The sequence below is a fragment of the Marmota monax genome, unplaced genomic scaffold (assembly GCF_021218885.2).
Source record: "Marmota monax isolate L192 unplaced genomic scaffold, Marmota_monax_Labrador192_F-V1.1 WCK01_AAM20220418_F8-fsc00118, whole genome shotgun sequence".
NCBI classification, from domain to species: Eukaryota; Metazoa; Chordata; class Mammalia; order Rodentia; family Sciuridae; genus Marmota; species Marmota monax.
Genome location: NW_026695231.1, coordinates 359,579 through 376,966, shown reverse-complemented (window position 1 = coordinate 376,966; position 17,388 = coordinate 359,579). Strand labels below are relative to the sequence as shown.

General features: G+C 47.5%; 1 protein-coding gene across 1 annotated transcript; it reads left to right on the top strand.

Moving 5' to 3' along the window:
• Positions 1 to 1,355: 1,355 nt before the first annotated feature.
• On the top strand, positions 1,356 to 15,032 carry Batf3 (basic leucine zipper ATF-like transcription factor 3). Its single transcript, XM_046438490.2, has 3 exons — positions 1,356 to 1,568; positions 4,567 to 4,671; positions 14,527 to 15,032. The coding sequence occupies exons 1-3, from the start codon at positions 1,491 to 1,493 to the stop codon at positions 14,710 to 14,712; spliced, it is 369 nt and encodes a 122-aa protein (XP_046294446.1). The 5' UTR covers positions 1,356 to 1,490; the 3' UTR covers positions 14,713 to 15,032.
• The last annotated feature ends 2,356 nt before the right edge of the window (positions 15,033 to 17,388 follow it).

Here is a 17,388-nt window from a genome sequence, read left to right as displayed (position 1 = left end):
TCCTCCCTCTGCCTCGCACCTCCTCCTCTGTCCTCGGTTGGCCGAAGCCCCTGTCAGAATCTCCACTAGCTTTCTTGCCAGCAGCCAAGCAGCCAAGTTCATGCAAGCTCCTCTGAAAGTTTTAGCAAAGGGAGGGTCTTAAATCCTGGCGGAGCCATGTACACTAGAAATCAGACAGACTCTACTATCCACACACTGCTGCGTCCAGGGCCAAAGTGACTACCACAGAAGGCACTTCTGAACTAGGTCCCACCGGTCCACCCAGATTCGAGGCTATCTTTGTTTCCCGATGCTCACAGCAAGTAGAAGACAAACTTGTAACCACTAGTTTTCCTTTGCTGAATACAATCATCTTGGCTTCTTATTTTTAACAGGTAGGCAAGTGGAGGCAAACACTCCATACCTCTACCCGTGTCCAGTATGGCACGAGAGTGACATTCACACACCTAATCTTGCCACACCTGCCACCTTAATCTGAAAAAAGATCTAGTCCTTTCAAACTTAGCGTGGCGGGCCCACATCCCCGAATCTGTCAAGTGACGTCCAACGCGGCAGATTTGCTTTCAGAAAAGCCTGTCACCATTTCTGCTCCTGCTCACCCTCCACTCAGGGAATTCACCCAAGGTGCCGCCCCGCCTAGTTCTCTGGCCCAGTCGGGAGGGACGAGGTGAAAAAGGATAGGTGCTCTCCGCAGAAAAGCCCTGGGACGCCCGTGGCTTTGGGGTGTGCAGTGGGGACTCTGTGAAGCCGGCTGACCCCGCCTCCCGCCTGCGCCTCCCGGGCTGCGGAAGGAGTGAGAGTGGCTCTCCCAGGTGACAGATCGCCCTGGAGAAAGTCCCCCCCGAGGCTGTGACCCGCGCTAGGGGGTGGCGGGGAGGCGTGGCCCATGCGCAGGAAGATGTCGTGATGAGACTGGGGGAAAAAAACCACCAACCCCAAATCCACCCACTTGAGTTTCCCAACTCGAGTTCCTCTAGAGCGTTCGAAGGACCCCAAAGGCTGCGCCGTGCCTCCCTGACCCCCATCCGCCCGGCGTCACCTCTTGTGGGTGGGCTTCGCGTTCCCCCCCCCTGGGTTTCAGAGCCACCACGTGACTTCCATGAAGCGAGGGGCCGCAGCGGAAAGCCGCGACAGGGGTGGGATTTGGGACCCCGAGGTGCAACAACTGGGCGGGGAGAGGAGGAAATCAGGCGGGGGTGGGAGACAGAGGGGGCGGGGCGGACTTGGGGACGGGAAGGACAGCGTGCTGGGCCTGGGGGAGGGGTGGGGTGGCCTCGCGAGCGCGCAGTGCTCGGTGGAGCCGGGAGAGCGGGAAGTCGAGGGGGCGGGGCGGAGGGCCGACGGCCGGCAGGTGCCGGGGCGCGAGGATGCCGAGGGCGCGAGAGCACCGGTAGGCAGTGCCCCGCGTGCAGGGCGCCGCGGGCGGGGCGGGCGGCCGCTGCTCCGCCAGGCTGCTCGGCGGGGCGGGGCGGAGCAGAGGAGCGCCCGGCATGTCGCAAGGGCTCCTGACCGACAGTAGCGTCCTGCAGAGGAGCGTCGCGGCGCCTGGGAATCAGCCGCAGCCGCAGGTAGTGGACGAGGCGCGCAGGGAGGACCTCAGGGGCGCGAGGGCACTGATGCCTAGCTGGGCTAGGGGCGAGGGACGCGGCGGGGAAGCAGGAGGTGGGTGCTGGAGTTTCCGGGTGGTGACCGCGAAGGTGCGGGGGTGTAGGGCGCATCCCCTAGCACCGGACGACCGAGAGTGGGGCGGGAGGTGGGGGAGGACTCAGGGGCCCCCGATGTGTCCGGTCGCCCAGCTCAAGCTCGGTGTCGGCGGCGCCTAGGATAGCTTCAGTGCCTCCGACCGTGAAGACCTGAGGGCGCCTATACCTAAATGGGCCCGGCAACCTGCGCTCACCCGCACGTGGGGCGTCCGGCGCAGCCCGGGTCCTGCGGGGCGATCAGCTCCCACTCTACTTTTCACGTGCTTGGCTCTTACCCGCCGCTCCAGGAGTGAGCTAGAGCGCCAGGTGGGGGAATTCGGTCCAAAGACTGAATTTGCGGTTCGTCCCCACGTCCCCACATCCAACCTCCTTGTTGCCGCCCGTATGGGGAACAGAATGGTTCAGCTAGCAGTATTCGATAGGGACCCCTCCGCGAGCAGACTTCACCCCAGCGCTGGTGAAAACCCCTTACGTCCATCCAGTCAGTCCTCTGCGTTGTCCCCAGCAACTTTTACAACTGCGCCAGACAGGAAACTGAAATCATGTTTCCCGCCGAGATGGCCATTAGGAGGCATTGCACCCAGCTGCTTTAGGATCAGGATTGAGTCTTTTATTCTTATGGCTGCCCCCTCCCAAGCACATAGTGTCATCCAGTGACACTAGAATGTCACAGAGATCTGAGTTTGGGTCTCACCTTGGCCACGCAGGCTCAATAATCTTGATAATTTGATGATTCCAAGCCACAGTTAACCCACCTATAAAAATATAACAACATCTCAGAGTTTTTATGAGGTCTAAATGAGATATCATTAATATATAAATACTTCTTGACTTTGCAAACCTCTCTGCCTTAATTAAATGTTCCTGTCAGGTTGGCAGGTGTGACCACATATGATAGGTGAGGGTTACCAGTTTAGAGGGTTAGCTCCCAGAGGGCAGGATGCATGTCAATCCTGTGTGTCCTATGCCTTTTTTATTATGGAGAATAGAAAGACATGATTTAGTGACAAGTACTGTCAGAGATTCAATTAAAAATAGCAACCTCAACAAAGACTAGTAACTGCTGGAGAGCATACTGTGTATAGGGAGTTTTAGGACAAAGTCTAATTGCATGGTACACTAGCCCCAAACCTCAGGCCTTTTGGCAGAAAGCAGCAGAGGTCAATGACCCGTTGTTCTGGGCTTGTATTTCTAGTGCCTAGGAGAATGCCTGGCACATGGTAGATGCTCAGTTATATTTATTGAAAGAATGAATGTATCACACTTAATGAGAAAATTGGAAATTCAGAAAATTTAAACCATCTACCCAAGGTCTTATTGATAATACAAAATTAGGATCAGTGAGATTGTAAAGTTTATGCTAAAGTTCCATATTCTACACCACATGTCCCTGCCCTGTGATGTTCAGGATATGTACTACATTTTTACACCATCTCTGTACCCTGCAGCATTGTCTCCAGGCCACTTCTATTTGTTACGTATGTTGTTTATTCTTCTCCTTTTATTTTTGCATATGTTGGAAATTCTTACCTTCAGTAATTGGAGAGATGGTGTGTGTCTTTCTTATTCAGAATATAAGACTAAATAAAATGATAACTGAAAATATCATTATTAGGTGTTTTTGATATTTGCTTTCATTAATAGTAATAATTGAGGAGCTTTCTTTGATTTGTACCCCATTCACCTCTTGTTTTTTAAAACCCTTAAGAGTAATATTTTTTTTTCTCCCTTGGTATCTTCTCATGGGGTTCTGGAAAGCAAATATTGCTGTTCTTTTTCGTGTTTCCTATAATGAGTGAAGTGTCTTTACCATGGTAAGTGTGTTATTCTGCCTGCCTGTTTCACAGTATCTCTTGAAGGACTTGACTCCATTTGGCTGAATCTCATTGATAGCAAGGCTTTCAGGACATATCATGGATTGGATTTTTTATTTACTCTGACCTCCAAAGCAAAATATCAGTCAGGCATTGTTCAAATGAGCACATTGTTAGGGGTGTGCATTGGTAGAGTTATATAGTTGCAATCAGTTACAAGTGTGTAACCATGATTTGCCCATAGTATCAAAAGTACCTGCTAGTGTGATGGTGTAAGAGCTGACACACAGCAAGTTCCAGAGAGCAGATGGCCTCCAGTTTTCCCAGGCTCAGATGAGCAACACTTACACCACAACTCTTCCAGGCCTACGCCTTTGTGGGATAGAGGTTTGTGAACGTTGGTTTGAAGACTAACAGACCTGAGTTCCACTTCCCACTTACCCCCATACTAGCTGTGATACCTGGAGCAAGTTCCTTAACCTATCTGAGTTTCTTATTCCTCATCTTTCTTTTATAGAATATCTAGGGCCTCACACATGCTAGGCAAGCCCTTTATTACTGAGCTACAGCTTCAGCTGCAGCCCTTACCTTCCCCTACCCTAGTACTGAGGATTGAACCCGGGGCCTCACTCATGATAGCAAGCACGCTGACCTGTATTCCTAACCTTTTGCAAATGTTATTTTGAGACAGGATCTTGCTAAATTGCCCAGGCTGGCCTTGAACTTGTAATCATCCTACTTCAGCCTCCCAGGTGGGAATTTCAGGTGTGCACCACCACACTTAGCACCTCCAGCCCTCTTATTGCTCATCTTTTAAATGACAGCCACAGTACACATTTCTCAGGGCAGTCTTGGGGACTAACAGCTAAGCAGAGGCCCAGCATGCAGTGAGTGCCCCTTAAGAAGCTACCATTAGCCCGCTGATGGAGCAACATCAGTAATAAAGGAAATGCTGGCGCTCCGTGAGTGACGTTCAGAGAGAAGAAAGAGGGCAGACAAAGGCAAGGCAAGGGCATCGACATCACACCTCCCCAAATGTCATCCCCCAGAGTCCTGAGGATGATGACAGGAAGGTCCGAAGGAGAGAAAAAAACCGAGTTGCTGCTCAGAGAAGTCGGAAGAAGCAGACCCAGAAGGCTGACAAACTCCATGAGGTGAGACTGTGTGGTGGGGCAGAACCACATGAGAGCCATGAGGAGGAGCCACGCTCTGCCCATAACAATGTCCTTGTCGTTACTAAATTCTGCACACATCTGATTCTGCTGGGTCTTTCCAGCCCAGTGTTCTGATTCTTTGCTTGTGGACCTCTTCATCTCTCCCCAGTCCACGGGGTGCCTCTCACATTTAAGTTTCTTGCATTATAAAACAAGACAAAGGGCCTTTTTTTTTTTTTTAAATGATGCTGAGGATTGAACCCAGGGCCTCTAACATGCTAGGCAAGCGCTCTACCACTGAGCCACAACCCCAGCCCCCCAAAATTCCCCTCCTTGATTCTGATTGTCTTTCAAGTTCTTGCTCCATTTCTTTTCTTCCTTCACTTGTCTGTTTTTTTTTTTGTTTGTTTGTTTGTTTGTTTTGTTTTTGGTTTGTTTTTTTGGTACTGGGGATTGAACCAGGGGCACTCAACCACTGAGCCACATCCCAGCCCTATTTTGTATTTCATTTAGAGACAGGGTCTCACTGAGTTGCTCAGTGCCTCACTTTTGCTGAGGCTGGCTTTGAACTTGCAATCTTGCTGTCTCAGTCTCCTGAGCTGCTGGGATTACAGGTGTATGCCACTGCACCAAACACACCTCTTCTTCTTAAAAACAGTATCCACTTTTAGCTGTGGGTGTAGATCAGTGGTAGAGTGGGTAGAGTGCCTACCTCACACACATGCAAGTTCCTGGGTACCATCTACAGTACTGAAGAAAAAAAAAAAAAGAATAGCTTATGCTTGCTGTCTCTGTGCCTTTGGTTTCGATTGATTCCTCTTCTATAATTTCATTCCTGCTTCTTCTTCCTCTACCTAATGCATGTAGACACATATACCCCTGCAGAAGTTGCTGTCCTGGAGGCCAACAGGAGCTTCATCCTGTTTTTATCCTCCTTGATCTTGCTGAAACTTTTGATACCTTTCATTCATTCCTTCTTGAAGCTTTCTCCTCTTGCCTCTAAAAGACTGCATTTCCTAGTTATCATGATCCTCTTCATCTTTTTTTTTTAATTTCTTTGTTAACTTTTCTATCTTTGTTTTCTTAAATGATGGTATTGATCAGGGCTTCAGACTCTGCTGTTTCTTAATCTCACACTGGAAGATTTATTTATTTATCTACTAATCTGTTCTTCAGAACATCAGCTTCAAACATTAATAAATGCCCTAGACCCAAACCACACCATTTGCTTAGACGTCTCCAGATGGGTCTGCTGCAGGCTCCTGGGATGAACCACATTCATAATGGAGTGCCAAGTCTGTTCACTCTGAGACTGTCTTCACAGGATCTTCACATTATAGTAAACCAGCCACATTTCTTATCACTCATATCAGAAGCCTGGTGTCTGAGTCTGTTTTCTGTTGCTATAACTGACTGCCACAGGTTGGGTAATTTATAAAGAATAGTTTATTTGGCTCAAGTTCTAGAGTCTGGGATGTTCAAAAAGCAAGATGCCATCATTGGCTTTGCATCTAGTGAGGGCCTTCTTGCTGCATTAAAACATGGCAGAGGGTATCACATGATGTCAGGGCAAACAAACCAAAAGAATTTGTTTTATAAAAAGCCATTCTCATGATAACCCATTAATAGATTAATCTTTTCACAGAAGCAAAACCTTCATGATACTATCACTTCCCAAAGGTCTTACTTCCTAACACTACTGCATATAGGACCAAGTTTCCAATACATGACTTTTCAGTGGGCACATGCAGACCCCAGACTGGGATTTATCTTCAACCATTTCATTTTCCTCAGTCCTTAAGTATAAACCCATGGAATCCCATGGCTGGGAATGGCAACTGTGCATACCAGGAACTGACCTCAAAAGCACTTGAGATCTATCCAAGGAATTTCCTGGCAGTCTCTGCATGGAGTAGATGTGCTTAATTAAAGATTTTAGTTTCACTGTTTCCTGCCATGCTTTCTCATCATAGATTGATTCAGCAAGAACATTCTGGAACATTGACAGCACAGACACTCATGTATAATTGAGAAGGAGAAGAAAATTTCTGAAAAAAGTCTTCTAGCAGTGCACAGAGAACAAATTCTGAATGCACATACCCCAGAGAGACATGACACACCAATGTAAATTTACAGTGTGGCAAAGTTATAGATGTCAGATTCTTTCCTGAGTAGGATAGTTGGCCCTATAAAGAGACTAGAGTGTCCAGACTAGAGTCAGGGAAGGCCTTTCCATCCTTTATTCTGTAAAATTTTTACGGAAGAATTACAATACCCTTTGCCTCCTTTCTTCCTTCCCCCTTGCTCCTGAGGCAATTGTGGTTCTAGCTTCGCGTTACCAAATATCCCCCAGAGGGGGCTTGTGGCTCACAGTTAGTTCATGGCCCTTCATTCAGACCATGTATACTGGTCTGAACAGCTGGACAACAAGAGCCCTTGAGAAGTTTCCAGTCCAAGTCAGGTGTATTATCAATTGTAAGTCCTGAGTGATTATGTATACAGTGGTGGCTAAGTGTCTTGAACAAGATCTTTCATGGAGTAGTTCAAGTAGATCCATTCTACAAATATTTATTAAGCACTTCTGTGGGCAAGACTTTTGGGTCACAAAAAGAAGAAGATCTCATTCCTGTCCTTGGGAAGTGCAAGATTTCCCACAGAAAGCATGTTAATTTTTTCTTTTTCTTTTTCTTTTTAAACTGCTGTAACAAATTCTTACAAATGTGGTGACATAAAACAACAAATTTACTATTTTAGAGTGTTGGTAGTTGGACCTTTTGAGATGCGCGTCCCTGGGCTAAAATCAAGGTGTCATCAGGGCTGCATTCTTTCTGGAAGCTCTGGTGAAGATCTGTTTCCTTGATTTTTCCACCTTCTAGAGGCTTCCATGTTCCTCAGGTTGTGATCCCCTTCCATCTTCAAACACAGCAATGGCCAGTCAAGTCTTCTCCGTGCTGTTACTCTGTTACTGGCTCCATCATCACATCTCCTGCTCATTCTCCTAACTCCTCTTTCACACACAAGGACCCACATGATCACATTATACCTGCCTAGGTAATCCAGGACAATCTCTCACTTTACTCGGCTTAACTGCATCTGCAAAGTCCCCTCTGCTATGTGAGGCGATACAGACACAGGTTCCAGAGATCCAGATATGGACATCTTTGAGGGGCCATTATTCCATCTACCACAGAAGGTAGAATGAATATTCATAAAGCTTATTGGCTGGAGATGTAGCTCAGTGGTAGGACACTTGCCTAGCATTTGAGAGACCCGGGTTCCATCTCCAGCACTGAAAAAAAGAAAGAAAAATATTCATTTGGCTCTATTGCATTGTCAAAAAAGACCCCCAGATGAAGCATGGGTTCTCTCTCAATCTCTAACATTGTTGGATTTGATAATTAAGTGAACCAGGTGCCTGGGAACCACATTTACCCCTTTATAGTCCCTCTTTTTTCTTTCTTTAATTTAATTTTCTTATTTGTTTTAATTAGTTACACAGGACAGGAGAATGCATTTATGCACTTTGATATATCATACATACATGGGATATAATTTCTCATTTTTCTGAGTGTACGTGTTGCAGAAGCATAATGGTCATGCATTCACATTTACACATAAAGTAATAATGTCTGTTTTATTCTACAATCCTTTCTGTCCCCACATCCCCTCCCATCACTTCCCTCTACCTAATCTAAGGTAACTCTATTCTTTTCTAGTGCCACCCCATTGTGAATTAGCATCTTCATATTAGAGAAGACATTTGGCCTTTGGTTTTTTGGTATTGGCTTATTTTGCTTAGCATGATATTTTCCAACTCCATCCATTTACTGGCAAATACCATAATTTTCATTCTTCTTTAAAGATGAATAATATTCCATTGAGTATATATACCACATTTTCTTTATCCATTCATCTACTGAAGGACACCTAGGTTGATTCCATAGTTTAGCTATTGTGAGTTGAGCTGCTATTTTCTGGTCCCTCTTGAACCATGAGGCCTTCCATGGGGCCCCTTCCTGTCCTCTTACCCATAGGCTCTGGTTGCCTGACAGTTTTGCTTCTGTCCTTTCCATAACTGGTGTGGCTTGATCTGGAGCCCAGTCCCTACAGGAAAGAACACCCCCTTCTCCTCTTCCTCAGTGTGGCCTGAGGCATACGTCAGAATATACACCACCGGCAGATCACCTCAGCAAGGCAGCCCTGTTGAGAAACACAGTGTCAAAGTCAGGACACTGGCTCTCTCTATATACAGACCCCAAAACTACCCCTCACCTTACCTCAGTAGCTAAGGTGATACCTTAGCTACTTTGTGATACCTTTGTGATACCTTCACAAAGAAGGTATCAGGGGGTAAGCAAATGGCTTAGGAAAGTAAAAATGCATCCCAAACTTTTTGCAGAATGAGAGGAACATCACCTCTGGACCAAAAGGTTCCTCATGAATAATTCCTTCCCTGTGGATTTCCGGCCTCCTACCAGGAAGGCTTCATGATTACAGGAATCCCTTTTCTGTATGGCCAGCAGTTTAGTGGTAGGACGTTAAATGACTAAATCTACATACTAGAGGTGAAGATGACTGTAGAAAGAATGTGGTAAAGAATTACTACGCTCCAGTGGCCTGAGGGCAGAACACTTAGCACACTTATATGGGTCACAGCAGAAAGCCCCTGGAGACACCTGGGGCTCCCAGGTCACATCCAGGAAGGAGTCACTGAGAGCAAAACCCACCAGATCACTAGGAGGTTTTCAGGGACTCAGGAAGCTGCTTGGTCCCTGCTAAAGATAGTAGTCCCGCAAAAGGACTTTCCTCATTGGCTCCCCTATCCCAGCACTGTGTGGAATTCCTAATGTCAAAGTAGCTCAGACTCTTCACTTGCCTTTCTCGAATACCTCCACGGGTAATGATCAGAGCCTGCTTTGTTTAAAATTACCACTTTTCTCTTCTGTTCACCTTACTCACACACCCAGTTATTTTTGAGCCCCTGTCACCTCTAGCAACCTGAAAACATTCCTTCGGCTTCTACTGTTTTGAGTTTCTTGGCCATTTCCCTCTGCTTCCAGTTCTCCATCTTGAAAGACAGATGATTCCATCAAAGTGAGATAGGCCAGGGGAGCCCGGGGAGAGAAGAGCTGGGCTCACTTCTCAGAGTGTCCCCCAGGCCATGGGTCAGTTGCTGGCAATTGGACGGTGGCAATGAGAAGCAATTCCCAGCAGGTGTCTGTGACCCTCCCTGTTCACCGTTTTCAAATCATCCCTTCACTGCGCTTACGCCTCTCGTGGGCTTTAGACCTCCATCCATCTCTGAACATCTGGCGCACACCGGAATCCACATTCACAAGTGGCACCCAAGTGATGGGCCAGGCTCTCTGAGAGGAGCTGGAAGTTGGCTCAGAAATGGGTCAGATTGGTTTGACCAGGCACCCAAACATGTCAGACTGAGAAAGAATTTTGAGTCAGAAAAGGAAGGCAGCAATGCCATCCCCAAGAGCCCTAAATGTCACAAAACTGACAAAGTACTTGGGCAATACCGTTGTGGTATGTGTTGCCATGGTTCTTTCAGACATTGCATGTTTTAAGAGAATGTTTCATGTCAGTACCCAGTTGGTTCAGAAACTGATTATGACACTAATTTGTACAGTCCTTGCTGATGACACAGCATCTGCTGGGAAGTGCATCAGCTTAAGGCTCGGGAAGGGGTAAATTGTAAAGTCCTGAAATCTCATGGCCTCTTACTTCTGGTAACCACCACAGGGGAATTCAGACCCAGGCACTGCCATCCAAGAGCAAAATTGCTGATGCTGCCTGAGAGTTGCAGTTGACCTGGACATAGGCATCAGATCCCAAGTCTATGTGACCTTGGACATGTCACTGTGCCTCGCAGAGCTTCAGTTGGCTCACTTATGAAAATTGGGTTTGTGTTTGGCTGTGTCCTCCTGGTGGTCTTTTCCTACCCCTCCTTTCTTTCACACCAGAATTATCGTCTTTGGTCCTTGGTACTCATATCAGCTTCTCTACCAATCTCAATTCCGTCTTCTTCCTTAGAAGACTGAACTCTGGCAACCCCCAGACAGTTCCCCACTCAACCTCTTTTAGTTTTTTTCAGCCTCAATACTGTTGATATTTGGAGATAGACAATTTCTTGTTTGGGGGGCTGTCCTGTGCACCATAGGACACCGAGCAACATCTGCCTCAACCCACTGGATGCATATCACCTCCCTCCCCTATCTGTGAAAAAACAAAACTGTCTGCAGACATCAGCAAATTTTCTCAGATGTCTTCAACTGGGGACTGCCAAAATTGCCCCAACTGAGAACCACTGCCTTAGGCAGCTTAATTTCTGAGGCAGAATTGGGATTTGCAGTGATTTCACTGCCTCTAATTTTAGGTCTCTGCTCTGAGGCTATGACCTGGCAAATTCCCAGGGTGGCAGCACAGTGACCTGAAACCTCCCTCCCGCAACAGGTTCACAGCTCGCCAGGATTCAAGCTAGACGGATCATCTCTTTGGAAATCACATGAGTTTAGTGTTTCCTTCTCATTCCTTATTTATGTTAAATGTAGTCATCTCTTCTTTGTCTGAAGCGGGTTTCATTCTTTCCCTTTTCTTTCCGTTCAGTCTTCTCTGGCCACTTCTTCCTCCCCTTCTCAGCTCCTCTTCATTTGTATAGAACTGGTCTCACCTGAAGATTTTCACTGCTTCTCTCCTTCTTATTCCTTCAGCTCAGTAAAAGTCCCTCAGCAGATTTATGAGTAAAACCTAAATCCCAGAAGAGAAAGTCCCTGTGGAGAAGGCAGACGACGGGCCTGCTTGGTGACTTGTGACAGGCAGCTAGCTCTGAAGACTTTCCGAGCAGAGGTTTGGGGAACGTAGTAGTGGTACCTCAGGAAGGTGTTAGGCCTCAGGGCTTCTTGTGGCTTCTAGAGACAAAGCTCAGAAACTCAGAGGAAAAAAAAAATAACCGTAAAAGGGCAGTTTTGAGATATTCTGCCTGAGGAAGAAAACTACCTGTTCTTTGGAATCTAGTTAAAATGTTATCTCATTGGAACCATTCAGATCTACCATCAACTTTACTTGAAGGTGAAGGGCAGTTCCAGTCGCAGAGTAGAGTGTGTGTGGCCTGTGTGTGTGTGTGTGTGTGTGGCCTGTGTGTGTGTGTGTGTGTGTGGGCATGCACAACCTCTTTCATCTCTCTGCTTGCATGCAAGCTTCCCATGATGCCACAGTCTCTATTCCTGTCCTTACATCCAGACCCTCCCCTTGCCCATGAAGGGCTTGTTGCTGAGTTTATAGACTGAATTCTGACTCCAGGTCTAGAGCTGGTCAGAGGTCAGAAAAGATCACAAAGAACTGGGGATGGTGGGCAAGGGTAGGGACTGAAGGCCCATTCTGCTAGTGAAGCCAAACTAACTCTGAGAAGCCTGGTTCGGGAGCAGGGAGAATGAAGCCTGCTGTCCTGGACAGTATTTTGGAACACCCTGCAAACCTTTCCGTAATGGGCAGGAGGTGGAGGAATGGCTGAGATGATCTCTGTGTGCCACTCCTCTGGGGCCCTGGTTCTGAAAGAGAGGCATGTACTCGGTGGGGAGGGAGGGAGGAAAGGGCAAGAGAAGATAGAGGATAAGGTTTAAGGAGTTGCTGAGCTTCTAGATGCTGGCTCTGTGGTGCATGGAGTGGAGGTAGAGAAGAGGGTAGCAGAAGATCCTAGGTGTTAAGCATTTCTGATCTTTGAGGAGAGATTTTATTTACTATAAGAGAGATTGAAGATGATACAAGACCTGAATAGAACTCATAATAAAAGATGTAGGTTTTATAGAAGCTGCAATTAGAGAAACCTTCCTGGAGGTAGTGGGCCTATATGGGAAAAAGAGGAAGGTGGTCCACTTGAGGAGAACCTCATGAGCAAAGGGGTAGGGATGAGAACTTGCAGGTTTCTTTAGGGGCTATCAGATAAGACTTCCTTAGTGATACTTTTCTTAAAGATCACTATCAAGAAAGGAGTGTGATGGGTAATAACAGGGAGTCCCCAGCTCAGGATATGCATGGTGTGCCTGGGGGCAACAAAGCCTAATCATACAAATCAAGCTAGATGTAAATGAAAACTACATTGTAGCAAGATTTAAATACAGTTGTCAGCCTTGAGATAGTTGCTGTTAGCATTCTGGAGGGCTCTGCCATGAGTGGGTGTTGGAGAACTTATTGATGACTTGGATGAAGAAAAGAAAGAACTGCTTATCAAGTTATTGGACGGCTTAAAGTGGTCCATGAGATGAAACAATTATGATTCCAATAGATTTTGCTTGGCTCAAAGAAGCTCAAATGAACAGAATGAAATTCAGGGGAGAAAGATGTAAAGCTGTACCCTTCAGGTCCAGAATATCAATCATCACCCAAGTAGAGACAGAAAAACAGCACATGCTGACGGAGCTCTCTGCAAGCTTGTGGAGAATCCCCAGCATTTTAGGTCTGGTGCACAGGAGGCCTCTGCCAGGAATTTTCCCTTTGCATGATCCCCAGAATCATGCACTGCATTCAAGGAGTGATGTTTTCTCAGAGATTCTGGCAACTTGGAATGTGTGTCAGGGATGATGTCCAGGAGAGCAGAGGCATTGGTAGTTCTGCCACAAGGAACTCAGAGAACCTGAGACAGTTGGGCTCAGAGAATACCTAACGGGAAGTGGTGTGGGGCTGTCCCTGCCATTTCAAGAACTGCGATGTTGAAAAAAAGTATTAGATTTACTCTATGTGGTTCCATTAGGTGGAACCCAGCCCAATAGGTGGGTTTGAAGAAGAGAGAGATTTGGGATTGCTACAACAAACAGCTTTTTCTAATAGAGCTGCTCAGAAATGACAAGGGCAATCCTTTGAAGGTGGGACTGCCCAGCCCAAGATAGATGCAGGGGCTAGAGTTACCTATGGAAGGTTTCTACATTGTGTGGGTTGTGCAAAGGGTACTCTTTGATTCCCTGCAGTTCTAAGCCTCTGTGAACTCTGATATGATGGAAACAACAGAATAGTGCCGGAGCAAAGCCACATGCATTCATGCTTTGATTTGGGCAATCAGCAAACATTTGCTACCTTCTGAGTCTGTTCTGGGTGCTGGGGGTAGGTGCTGGGTAGTGTGAATCCAGCAAAGACCTTCAGAAAGCAGATCAGCCAGCCTTGGAGGGGACTGACACAAAAGGATCTAAGGGAACTTTCTGGAGTGGTGGAAATGTGTTATTGATCAACATGGGCATATACATTTGTCAACACTCATTGAAATACACTTTTAAAATAGATGCATTTTATTTTTTGTAAATTATTCTTCAGCGGGACTCAGTAGCTCCCCCTATAGTTCCAGTTATTCAGGAGGCCGAGGCAGGAGGATCACTTGAGCCCAGGAGTTCACTACCGGCATCAGCACCAAGTTCCGCAGAGGAATCACCAGGTTGCCTAAGAAGGGGAGAACCCCCTCGGGTCAGGAGCAGAGCAAGCCAAATCTCTTTAACCGAGCAGTAGTGGGATGCTGGAACAGCCCTGCACTCCAGCCTCGGCAGCATAGTGAAACCCCTCTCCCAAAAACATGAAATAAAAAAAAATATATAGTTAATTGATTGATTAAATGAATTATTCCTCACTAGAGTTGCTTGAAAAAAAAACAAAACAAAACAAAGCTCTGTCCTCGTGATCCTTTCATCCTAGTGGGAGGAGAAGAGAACATAAGCCAACAAACCGTAAGCCAATAAACGTGAGCGGTGGAGGGGACAGGGGTCCAGGATAAGGCTTTCTCCGGCAGGTGCGCTTTAGAGCTGCTGGGAGGACGCAGGAAGGGACTGCAGTCTCAGAACCCAGATGCCTATTGCCTTTCCTCGACAGGAGTACGAGTGCCTGGAGCAGGAAAACACCATGCTGCGGAAGGAGATCGGGAAGCTGACTGAGGAGCTACGGCACCTGAGCGAGGCGCTGAAGGAGCACGAGAAGATGTGCCCGCTGCTGCTCTGCCCCATGAACTTTGTGCAGGTGCCTCGGCCGGACCCTGTGGCCAGCTGTCTACCGCGATGAAGCCCGAGGACGCTCCTCCTCTGCTGAGCGAGGAGCCTTGATCATTTCCACACCTGGGGGAAGAGGTTCCCTCTGCGTCTGTGTGCAGGGTCACCTGTGGCCAGGAGCTCCAGGGCCAGTCGTGGCCTCCGCAGCCTGGCTCAGGGTGGCAACCTGTAGGCACCTGACTCTTCGTCCTGGAGCAGCAAGCAGAAAGGCCACCAGCTGAAAGGCCAGCCTCAGGAGTCACTTCTCATCTGCTTTGGCAGCTAGTAGGTTTCTGCAGGATCATTTCCTCTAGAATTGGGATAATAATAAAGATGGATATTGTCTCTCCTTTCTCCAAGTTGTTGGAATTTAGGAGCACAGTACAGTTCCTCTTTCTGGGGTGGTCATCTTCCCTGCGTTGTTTCATAGCTCATGGGTCTTGTTTCCCTCTCCTGTTCATCTCCTCCAAAGCCACATCCATGATAGTTGGCCGAGACACCCTTGTGGGGGCTGTGGCAAAGCATAAATGGGCAGGATTTCACTGCACCCCTGTGTCTTCAGAAGTCATTGACCCAGCTGGCCCTGCATCTTGGCCAGCTCACACCCATGCTAGACTGTCATGTAAGATTTTCTATTCCAGGACTTTTTTCCCAACTGCTGTGTCTATTCCCAGGTCACCTTTCCCTTCTGTAAGTAGGTATAGGATCAGAGGACAAACTTACTTTATATTAGCCTGAATCCCTGGAAAAGTCTGTCCCCTTATTATTGATGGGGAGGAATTTATGATGGGAGATGAGAAGAGGAATATTTTTTTTTTCTTTTTGATACTGGGGATTGAATCCAGGAGCACTTTACTACTGAGCAGTCTCCTTAGTCCTTTTTTTTTTTTTAATTTTGAGACAGAGTCTTGCTAAGTTGCTGAGTCTAACCGCAAACTTGTGATCCTCCTGCCTGAGCCTCCTGGAGGAGCTGGGATTCCAGGAGTGTGCTACCATACCAGGCAAGGAACAATTTTCTCTCATAAGTTCTGTCCATCTCTATTCTCTTAGGAAAGGTTAGAACCAAGCCAACCCAGAAAATCTGGGAAGATGGTCCCCATCCTTCTTCAAGGGGGATGTGGAAGGCGGAGCTATCCTGTCATAACCAGAACAAGAAATGGGAACAGAAAGGAAAATGATTTGTTATAAATGTAGATGGGTACAAAAGTAGAAAGGGAGAAAAACACCTTGCAGACCCTCCCAAGGTGAAGGATTTGCTAACTCCAGACATAGAGGTTATCAACACCCCCTCCTCTCCTGGGAGGCTCCCCCTTCTGGTGGAGGTCTGCCTGGTCGCCTTTAACTTGCATAAGCTCAAGGCTGCAAAATCTCCTCTTCAGGCATTGGAAGGCTGGTGCCAGAGAACAGGGCTAACGCCTACTGGAAGCACCAACCAAAATTTCCTGAATTCGACTGTTTCAGGAGCAGGGTGCAATGTTTTTAGTACAAGAGACACGAAAGTCATCCAGTCTATCCCTTCACTCTGCAGATGAGGGATTCAGGTGTAGCGAGGGGAAGGGACTTGCTCAAGGTCTCTCCTGGAGAGCTGCAGAACCAGGCTGAGAACACGGGTGGTCTGACTGCTGAGCTAATAGAGTCAGGCTGGGTCATGCAAAAAGGATGTGAGTCAGGGCGGATCCTGTTCTGCTGGTGTTCAAATGTGGCATGTGTTCCTGTTGGCTCAAGGCTGGCCAGGACCGTACAGTCCAGGTGAACAACCCATCTGGGTAGAGTGGACTCAGCCAGGTCCCAGGGGCCAATGTGGCTGTGAGGATGGACACATAAAGCTAGCATTGTGCAGCAAGCATTTTGCTACTGCTGTGTTTCAACTCCAGCACTTGCAGGCCCTGCGGGAAGCACTGGCTGTCAACTTTGGTTGGTAGGATTTGCCTGTTCTTGAGGATCCCTCTAGCTGACCTGATTTCTAAAACTCATCTGTTCTGACTGCTGACCTGCTCTGATCCCTTCTATCACTGCTGTTCGACTGGCTGCTCTCCCACTCCACAGCTAACCCCAGGTGTCCATGCTCCCATGGGACTGATTTTTCTTGAGCCCTGTGACCTGTGTCCCCAAGACCTTGGAGTCTCCCCACCAGCTCTTCTATTTTGACTGGAGATTTAGGGAGGAGAGTGTGCACAGAGGATGGGTGAGGGGCTGCATCCTGGAGATGACAGTGCATGATTCTCCTCCCATGGCCACCACAGTCCACTGGCCAGAACTCAGTCACATGGAGTTTGGCTAAGTGCTAGGGGGCTGGGGGAAGGAACTGATTTTGGTGATTCTCAGTCTCTGACATAAGATCTAGCCTTCACTTGCACCATTTCCCAGAGATTCCCCACTTGGAGGTCACCAGTAAGCTCTGATTTCTAAGCCTAATGGCCATATCTCAACCTTTATCTCCTTCACTTCCCAACAGCCAATACTGCTGGCTCCTACCATCCTTCCTCTTTCTCCCCCTACTTCTTCTCAGGAAAAAAGGGGCTCCTTTTCTTGTACCCTCAGTCACTATCCCTATGCTGCTAACTGGTACCTCTATACCCAGAACCCAGGTCTTTCTCCTGAGGACAGACTGTACATCCAGATCCCCAGGAAGTGCCTCTCACAGAATGTCTCACAGTGTGTCCTGCTCAGCATGTTCTAAGCTCTGACAGGGATTCACCATCTTCCCTTC